A 10,382-nucleotide genomic window follows, 5' to 3' on the forward strand; every position below is an offset into this window, starting at 1 on the left:
TCCAAACAAATAAGTCTTGCTTGAACCCTATTACTAAGATGGTTTTTAAAAGTATGTTCAGTAGTATAACAATTGCATCATCTAACCCTCTACTAGGACTGAATGAGAGTTTAAAAAGAGTCCAAAACCTTTTTTGCTGCACAGGTTCTAATACAACTAGAGCAACAATGACATAATTTTGATCAAACAATTGTCATCTGTTGAAATAGCGTAGTCAAACTCCAGGCCTCACTTGTTGCAGGGCTTAAAAAGGATAAAGGACAGTTTCCCTCCATCTAGTTTGGGTGAGCTCTCATGCAAGAAAGAAAGGGGAAAAAATTTCCTTCTCCAGATGTGCAAAGCAGAGAAACATACTCCAAATTGCTTGCAGCTGTAATTGCACCAAAAGGTGACTCTACATCGGATTGACCCTGTGGGGGTTGAATACAAATGAACACTAACTTTTTTGTTTTTTGTGAAAAATCTTAAAAAACCCTGCATAGTTTTGCTTCCATTTGATTATTATGTGCTGATTTTGTTTTGGTCTATTAAATAAAACACGGAAAGGTTCAAGTAGTACAACGCTTTGGCAAAGCGCTACATGTTCAGTATAACAGCAAATATTGAATGCACGGTTAGAACTCTGTTTTTACATCTAAGTTGAAGCGTAACTGCCAGGATTTTTTGTCGCAACTGTCTATAGCTCGAGTCATGGCTTATGTATCATCAACGGCAAAGATGCATAAACTTCCCAATGAAGTCACTGCATGCAGCTGCACTGAGTTCCCAAAGGAGTCTGACAGGTGGTGGTGGTTTTCTCATTTCTGCTTTGTTATTGTTAACGGAGCACAGGCATTGAGCCAAAGCACTAGAGGTCCGACTAAACATAGGTATGCTCTCAATACTTCAGCTGACTGTGAGGTTCTTGCGAGTAATTATGTACACCAGTTAGCTGTGGCTGTAGAACATGACAATGTAGAGCATTCATCAGTGGTGACTCCCCATGGACTTCTCTATAGACGAGACAGACTGAAGCAATCACTTAAATTGCTGAGGTAAAACAGCAATGATTAGTCCAAATGCAGCACAAACTGCAGTCAGACAGGTCACACTTATTAGGGCTCCTTGCCAGACCCACATCTGTAAGCAGGGCTTATATCTGGTTTCTTCCTGTCTTTATCGGCCTCTGTTGAGGCTGACAGGGATTTATCCCTGACTAGAACTAATCACCCGTCTCAGAACTGCCGTGTCCCACGGTAGTGCCTACCAAGCCCTTGGGAGATTTGTTGTCTTGGCAGCTTCACCGCCCTTTCTTGCTGGAGAGGAGGTGGAGGGGACTCTCAGTTCCTGGCAGAGGTAATCTGTGGAGAGGGGCGTGGGGCATTACTGCCAGCACTCACAGCCCGATGCCAAAAGAAGAGCTTTTAGAAAAGGGCCAACCACCGACGGAGATTATGAGACTTTCAAAGAAATGTGATAACAATAGTTGTTGAAACGGCTTCTATGTTTAATTAACCATCGTTGCATCTGCAAAGTTACTCTGGAAACTTTTGATAAGGAAACATTTTTTGTAAAGATGTAAAATAACACAAGGAAAGAAACGTGTTTGGAAAAGAGCTTTGACCTCTGCGGTGGCTAATGGTTAGTATGTTGTTGTTGTTTTTTTGCCCACAGTGAGAGTCCCTACAGCGAGCATGGGGCACTGGAAGAGGTGGACAATGAGGGAGGGACAGAGACGCACACCAGTGAGGACGGTGGGTGACAATAAATTCCATTATTTGTGCATAAGCAAAATAATCTTTACATAATGTTGTCTTCTTTAAAAATCATAATCCATTGAACAGTAATTCTGTTTGACGACTCTTATATTGTGCCACACAAATTTACATGAAAAAGAGTATGATTTTAGTGAGCTGTATGTTCATATCCTTAGTCCAAATCTTTCTATTTTCAGGGTTAACCTCAGCTCTTGTGAGCTCTGGCTGGTTAATCCTCCCTTTCAGGCCTGCTAAATACATTAACCTTGAATGGCCAGAGTACTGGGCTCAGAGTGATGGACAGCTATTTATATTGTAATGTTTCTGCTTCTTCTGTGGGGCCACAGGACATCTCCACATTCCAACATTATAAAACCCATAGTGGTCTGGATCCTCTTGACTCTTTGAAGTTTCTTAATGGTCTCTTTCTGGATAGATGCTAATTTGCTAATTTGTCAAATGCATTGTGTGCAAAAGCTGTCAGCTGTTCAAAATACACATTCTGTTTTTTCATAATTGCATTTATTGCAAGAAGTCAAATGTGAAACGAGACCACAGTGGGAAGGGTTTTGTTGGATCTTTCATGAAGTCTTTTACAGGTTATTCCACTCAGCTGCAGAGCTATTCTAAGAACCCAAGTACCTGAAAGATATTCCCAAGTACCTGAAAGATATTTAACCAGAAGAGTATTATTTAAGGAAACCATGCTGGAGCATCTAAATGAAAAATAGAGTGAGTCTCTTCTTTCTCTGCACCAGAGAAAATAGAATATTATTTTGATGGAGAACTTTGCATTCCTACCTTTGCTTTTTAGGTGCTTAACATCTAAGTAGAAGCCAAGATTGAGGAAATGTAGAAAAAAAACAGAACTTTGAGGAGAAAAAACTGAACAGTCAAGCAAATCGCAGAAAGGAAAAGGAAGAGAAAAGAAAATGTTATAGAACCTACACACTTCTTGATACCATAAATTTATGTTCGAAGTTCTCTAAAGGCCTCAACTTCCCTGTAGTGTTTACATTAATGCACATCATTGATCCTACTCCTTTTTGCTAAGAAGGTCCTGAGTTAAAGTTCATTAATTCATTTGACTCCTTATCTGCAATCAATGGGAAACAGACCTCCTGGACATGATGTATGTGAAGGTATGCTGTCTGTTTTTAACATGTTGAATTAAAGCCATCGGTCACGGCACTGACAGAATGTCTTTTCTTTTTCCTTTTAAAATTTGTAGATAAGGTGATGAGAATATTTTCGAAACAATAAAAAATTATTGGTGCACTTCAAAGAGCAAGTGAAACAGTTGTCACCGCTGCATTTCTGTGTAATTTTTAGAGGTAGACCATTTATTCACTGCACAGCATATGGGTTGTTTTTGTAGTTATACTCAGTCTGCCAAGTGGATGAATAATTTTAGGCCTAACTGTGTTAGAAGTTTACATTTGAATTAGTCATGGTCACAATATCTATGTACCTATATAGAAATTGCAAGGACTGGGTGGTATTTGGTATAATATTAAATGTTAGTTCTGCATTCTAGTGCCATATCTGGCCAAACAGATGGACTTTTACTCAATGACTTCATCTAATGTATATTTTAAGTGGCTGAGATAAAAAAAAAAAACTCATAAAGAGTGGTTGGGAAATTGCCATGCAGGAGTTTAGGCGCTTTTATTTTGCTGTACATAATGTATAATAAAAATATTCAAGAATAAATCTTTAAATAACATAAAATATACATTGGATCTTTATAACCAGCTTTAAATAAGTTATTTGCACTCTAGCTGGACAGGTATGAGAGTTTCTGATGATCATTTTTGTGACATACTACCGTCCCTCGTTACATCCTCCAAAATATCCTGCTCTATTTCTCTTTCTCAGAACAATAGCTGTGGTAATGACTAGACTTTGTAATAATTTTTCTCAAACTTGACTTTGTTGTTGTACATTAAGAGTCAGCACAGGAAAGTTTGATGTCAGCAAGAAATCTGAGACTGTGTTTCTTATCTGCGTAGAAAAACATTATTTGAACAAGCCGTATCAGTTCAGTATGTATTAAACTTCATCCATCCATTTTCCGTACACCCTTGTCCCTAGTGGGGGTCGGGAGGGGTGCTGGTGCCTATCTCCAGCTAACGTTTCCGGCGAGAGGCGGGGTCACCCTGGACAGGTCACCAGTCTGTTGCAGGGCAACACAGAAACAGACAGAACACACAACCATACACACACACTCAATGAGAATTTAGAGAGACCATTTAACCTGACAGTCATGTTTTTGGACTGTGGGAGGAAAGCGGAGTACCCGGAGAGAACCCATGCATGCACGGGGAGAACATGTAAACTCCATGCAGAAAGACCCTGGGCCGGGAATCGAACCTAGGACCTTCTTGCTGCAAGGCAACATTTTTAAAAACAGCACCACTGTGCAGTCCTCATGTATTAAACTTTTAATATTATTTAAAATGATCCTAGAAAAAAAAAGAAAGGCAAAAGTTTCCCTTGATATTTGTTATGGCATAAAATATCAGATACTTGCTATATTTAAAGTTGCAGTTCAGAAAGAAAAAATCTTTTCTGAAGTAACTTTTTTTCCCTCAGTTAAACTTCTTGTTAATTTAATGCAAACACTTTATAAGTCATCAATAAAACACTTTAAGGAAACACTAAAGTCTTAATTTGACACACATAGAGCATATATCCAGTACATTAATAAATGTTTTTTTTCTGTTAAGCTTTTAAGTTATTTCCTTTAAGGCCTTTAAGCTTCTGATCTAAAAGTTTTAAACATTTAACCTTCCCTTATGATATGCATTATCAAACTACAAAAACAAAGATGAGGGGTTGAGGATTTTTACCTGTAGGATTTTTCTAAAGGGTAGCCAAACTTGGGCTTCCCATAATCTGGTGGCACACCAAAGACCAACACCAGCTGCTATTTTTTTTCTTGAACCTTAGTTTCCTGAACTCTCATTTACTTTGGCTGATTTCCATCATGAAGTCTAGAACAACTATTCTGATGGTAGACCATGCCCTATAACTTATATAATGTTACTACAAATATTAGTATAAATAAATTTTGCGACTTAAAGGTTTGTCCCCTTTTCTCCTAAATTAAAAAACAAAATAAAATTCTCTACATATACTTTTATGACCATTTTCTTGAGATTGCGTCTTTCTCTCATTAACTTGGATTCCTCCGGTAGATTTTTTTAGCGGGTCAGTCAACAAATAAAAAGTAAAGTTTTGAACAATGACATCAATTTTCTGCACAGTTTTAGAATTGTAGTCTGCCTGTAGTTTTAACGGAGGCAGTGTACAAAGCCGTTCAGTCCGTGTTGGTACACGTCCAAATAGTGAATTAACATTACCAGACACCTCATTTGGCTCAGCACTTCTCTTTTCACAGTGGAGGATGGTTGTTTACAACACAGGAAATTTCTGGTAAGCTTTATAGCCTCGAACTGTTGCATTACATACGTCATGGGCATAAGTTAGCGATTGGGTAACATTTAAAACCTCAACAGAGTCCACTCCTCCGGGAAGCAATCATTGCTAAATAGTCAAGAGTCCAAGTCCTCTGTTTGAAGCAAAGCGTAGAACTGGTTGTTGCAATTTCAATACAGACCAAAATCTGTTTTTTTTACCAGACTACTTAGTTAACCCAACAAACCTTAAAATTACAACATTAAGACTGTTGGTTTTACACTACAAATGATGAACACAAGCTTTAAAATAAACAGACAAAATTGCTACCTTTGTGGCAAACAATTAGCCTGACGTAATGAAGTGTACCGTAAGTGTTTCATGTGACATGGTTTTCACCAAGGGAATTTTTCAGAATGACACCTCTGGGTCGCCGTCATTGCATTGATGTTCTGTTTGCCGGTAAAAATCATTGCAAGGTCAGGGATGAACTAACTGGCACATTGATTATACATCACTTTGCAGAAATACATCAGGATGTCCTTGTTGTCTGGTGCCCCCACAGGCTTACAGTTCAGATTGGATTACATGTGTTAATAAAAATTTGTGTCTCTGAACAGAGTAGATCATCCCTTTTTTTCTCATGAAGAGAGGTTAAGTTTTCTAACTCCTCATCTTTCCCACTTCTCTTTTTCCAACAGGATGCCACTACACAGAACTACTAAGAGTTCAGATTTTTTTTCATGTATTAAGAATATATTTGAACCTTGTTCTGTTGGCCTGATCATAAACGCATCTCACTTACAGCTTGTGCTGCCCTGTTTCTATCGTACGAACAATGCAGCAGAGCAAGACGCAGACACAGCGCTCCACTGATTTGTGAAAGATATCTGACAATCCTTCAACCCTCACTGTCAACAGTCTCAGCTCTCCACTTTCAAGTGTGTGGATGTATATGTAAAAGGCTACCTCTGATTTTATTATCAAACAGAAGAGAATTCAGCATCAGTGAAAGGGCCCCTAACCACACTGGCAATTGAGTTTTCCACCTTGAGTTTCAGTCACGTCACTGCAGCCCAAAAAAGTCTTGCATTAATATTTGTGCATCAGATTAGGATGGAAGTGAATACTGAAAGAAGTGACACATGAGGAGTGTGGTGGAGAGGGGAAGTCTCTTTGTGGATCATGCTGCCTGCTGTCAGCTTTATTAACAGCGTTATCCGCTGTGGTGCAGCCCAATTAATTCAGACAGTAAATTCTTACTTGTCACTTTTTACTGGAGCCACATCACGTCCGTCTTGTCAATACTGGCAATCCGCTCGTGCAAGGACGGTGTGGAAGTTAAAGGTTAAAAGGAAAGAAACTGAATTTTAACAAATACGACTAAAAAGGGGAAGCCACGGTCATATTTTATATTTTTCACCCAGAAGCTAATCTGGAAATTCCACTCAAGTTTGTAGAAAAATACATATCATAATGGCATCTAAGTGAGTCAAGTTTAAACCATTTACTCAGTTCTTTTTCTCCCAGTGTATATATAGACGGATTCTGTGTTAGGTTGAGGCTTTTTCTTTCCAGGGACCCCCTGTCTGACATGAAGTGAGAGAGTGCTGCAAGGAGAGCAGAAGTAGGAGTGCGGGAGAAATAAAGTTGCTATTTTTAGATATGTGTTGCCAGAGTGCTTGCATAGGGGCTCAGAGGAGGGAACCTTTGAATACAAAACACTACTGAAGACACTAACATTAGAGCTTAACGTTAAGAGTTAGCAGGTGAAGTCAAAGATGGTATCAAATGTAGTGGTTAGTATTGTCCAAAATTAAATCTTTTATTTTATTTTCAACTGAACCAGAGTTGTGCTTCTGCAATAAATGAGCAGTTATGAACCTTGTCTGACATGCCCCATAGTCATATAGATCTCCACACAAAACTTTCTATATATATCCTGCTAAAGCGCCTCTGGGTCTTTTGGTGTTGTGGTCCAGTGGAGTTGGCTTACTATTGACTACAACTGAAATAACCAACCAGATCAGCACAGTTGAACACAGTGTGCTAGAAATATGTATTTGCATTTAACCAAATGTACTTTTAATTTTGATGTCTGCAGCAAAACACAGGTATCAATCCCTGCAAATGTCTACACGGAGGATTTTGGTCATCTCTCCAAGATATAGGCCATGTTTCAGATTCCTGACCTGTGTAATCCTCTTCCTGTTGACAGAGGGCGAGCCGATTGAGGCCATTGCCAAGTTTGACTATGTTGGGCGCTCCTCTCGAGAGTTATCCTTCAAGAAGGGTGCCTCTCTGCTGCTTTACCAACGAGCGTCTGAAGATTGGTGGGAGGGACGACACAACGGGATTGACGGCCTGGTACCACACCAGTACATCGTAGTCCAGGACATGTATGTGACTTAAATCAACATATTTAGGATGATTGTATGAAATGTGTGCACACATACACTCACCAGAACACCTGTTGGATTACTAGTTGTTAAACTATACCTAAACGACCACTTGTTGCAACGAAGGTATGTGAAATATCTTTTTTTGAATGGACAGCAGGTCAAATATTGAAGCAGGTAGGCTGCAGGAGCAAAAGACCACACCTGGATACCTGTTCTGTAAGCTGAGAACAGGAAACTGAGTCAACAGTTTGCATAGGCTAACAAATGGTAGACAATTAAAAATTGGAAAAGCATTGACTGATTCTCTACATCAGTGGTTTGGCTGTAGGGTCAGAATTTGGCATAAACAACATGCAAGAATGGACTCATCCTGCCTTGTCTCAACGATTCAGGTTGTCATTGGTCATGTAATGGTGTGGAATATTTTCTTGACACACATTGAGCCCCTTGTTTCCCAGTTGAGCCTGTTGTTGCTGACCCTTCCCATTTCCTTATGTTCTGTACCCATCTTCTACTACAGATAAGTAATGCAACATCACAAATCATCTACATTAATAATACGCTGACTGAACACCAATCTGTAAACTCAGTAGCTATCGCATGTGATTCTAGGTTAAAAAAAGAGCTCAGTTTGTTAAATTTGCAACATAGTAGCCAACAGTTATTGCATTCCAAATATCTCTTTCCAATATTAATATTACAATATGACGATACATTCATGATTTAATGTGCAGTCCTGAAAAACTTTAGATGTTTCGACACGTTAGGACACGCATTTGAATTTTAAACATCGATTGTAAATATAATAATTTATAGTATTTAATGTATTTCTATTTCTGCTGTTGGGGTAACTGTATTTTTTATGTTAGAGGGGAATGAATCTATTACTGTGGGTTAAATACTGCACTTGTCCCTGTTGACTTTGCTCCTTGAGCGATCCTGAGCCATCAGTTGACTGAAGGGTCAGGCACAGAGGACCTTCAGCCTCATTTGTCTTGCCCACTGCTCTCATATCTGCTCAGCTGTGGATTGTTCTCCATCTCCAGGGCTCTTTACGAGCCCTGCTGTCACTGTGTCAAACTCCCAGCACTAACAAGCATACACTCTTCCTCTGCAAGTGTTGGCGCCTAATGGACCGGATTCAATGTCTCGTTAGGACTGGAACAAAATCACTGCAATCACTTAGTGGCTGGCCGACAAAATGGCCATTTAATATTTCTTCTCGCTGCTTCCTCTTCTCTTCTTTGCCCTGATACAGTCCTGTCCACATGAATCTTATCAATAATTCACAAGCAGGGACACTGCAGATGGAGTGTCTTCTTACTTAGTGAATACAATGGGAAATTTGGAGCTGTACAAGTTGACCTAAAATGTAGTAACAACCTGATTTCTTAAGAAGTGTGTGAAAGCATTTAGTCACTTCTTCTGAAAATTAGAGACTGCTTAACACATCTTTTTATAACTTCTTCTGCCAGTAAGGGTCATTAAAGCATTTATTCCCTTTCTTTGGGCTATTGTCTGATGCACATCATAAGAGGCAGCAGTGCAGCTCAGTAGGTCTGATTATTGCCACCTGACAGGCACCAACTGTATCTGTTATCCAGGCACATATCTCACTGAATCCCATCCAGCTGTGCTGTATATATGTGTGTGTGAGTAACTGTCAGCATTGCAGAGCATCACCAGAATACTGAAAGGCTAAGCACCATGACTCATTTGACTCTCAGGACCTTGAACGCAGCAGAGGGATGCTGACTCGCAGGAAAAACGATATCAAACGCTGTTATTGAGGAACTGCAAATTCGAAAGACCGCCTGATTTGCTGATTTTATTTCCCCCTCCCCCTGAGCTATTCCTTTTTGGGTCTGTCTGTCACTTCTTGCTCTTTCCATGTCTCAATGTCATAATGTCTCTGCTTCTCAGTGATGACAACTTCTCCGACAGCCTGAGTCAGAAGGCTGACAGCGAGGCCAGCAGTGGCCATGCAGGAGAAGATAAATGTTCAGGAAAGGACATCAGCTCACCCACTGACACCAGGATCTCTGAGGCCTACATAGCCAGGTACGCTGTTGGGGTGGACTTTAAACATTTGCCACAATTAAAAACCACATCAGTGCAAATTGTAAAATCAACCAGATACAGTTTTTCTGTGACTTATGTTCTGTATGGTAACAGCAAATATGTTTGAGTCTTATGTGAAAATGCTGCATGGATTTCAGAAAACATTTGCTGCTACCACCAAAAATGTTTCCCAGACTGACAGATTTTAATCCCAGTCCTACTAGTTAAATTCAAGGTGGATGCACCTCCAGTAAAAGTGAGGTGAAGACTCTAGCAACGCTTGAAACAAATTTATTTGGTCTGCAAATGGGTGTTGTTTGCAGACCAACATGTTCTGGCTTGTTGCTTTCATCGAGATTGTTACAAATCATCTAACAGTTTGTCTTTTATTTAGTTGTACCAGACACTTTTTTCAACTCTGATACCGTCTTCATCATTCCACTCAACACTAGAGGGAAGAATTCAGAAAAATAATCCTATCACTTAGGAGTCAGAAACCAAGAAGCAGTTCAGATATAAGCAAAATATGACATTTACCCTCTTGGCAATTGTTCAATATGCACAGCAACCAATGTGGAATAATTTGAACAGTGACTTATACAGATTTGTTACATTTTATTGTCATCCTCAGTTTGCTCCAGCTTTTACTTCCACATCTTCATTGGTTCATGAGGTCAGACATGTAAACCTGAACAGCTTGCAGATCAGATGCAACTAAAAGGCTTTAGCTTCTTAGCTGAAATGTGTCAAGTCGCTTGTTCGC

General features: G+C 39.5%; 1 protein-coding gene across 4 annotated transcripts in view; it reads left to right on the forward strand.

Moving 5' to 3' along the window:
• Positions 1 to 10,382, forward strand: part of srgap1a (SLIT-ROBO Rho GTPase activating protein 1a) — an 86,127-nt gene that overhangs the window by 68,404 nt on the left and 7,341 nt on the right. For all 4 annotated transcript variants that reach the window (XM_028035034.1, XM_028035026.1, XM_028035013.1 and 1 more), the window contains exons 18-20: positions 1,654 to 1,733; positions 7,375 to 7,555; positions 9,482 to 9,619. In XM_028035034.1, the coding sequence (XP_027890835.1) occupies positions 1,654 to 1,733; positions 7,375 to 7,555; positions 9,482 to 9,619 (399 nt within the window). The remainder of the gene's footprint in view (positions 1 to 1,653; positions 1,734 to 7,374; positions 7,556 to 9,481; positions 9,620 to 10,382) is intronic.

The sequence above is a fragment of the Xiphophorus couchianus genome, chromosome 2 (genome assembly GCF_001444195.1).
Source record: "Xiphophorus couchianus chromosome 2, X_couchianus-1.0, whole genome shotgun sequence".
NCBI lineage: Eukaryota > Metazoa > Chordata > Actinopteri > Cyprinodontiformes > Poeciliidae > Xiphophorus > Xiphophorus couchianus.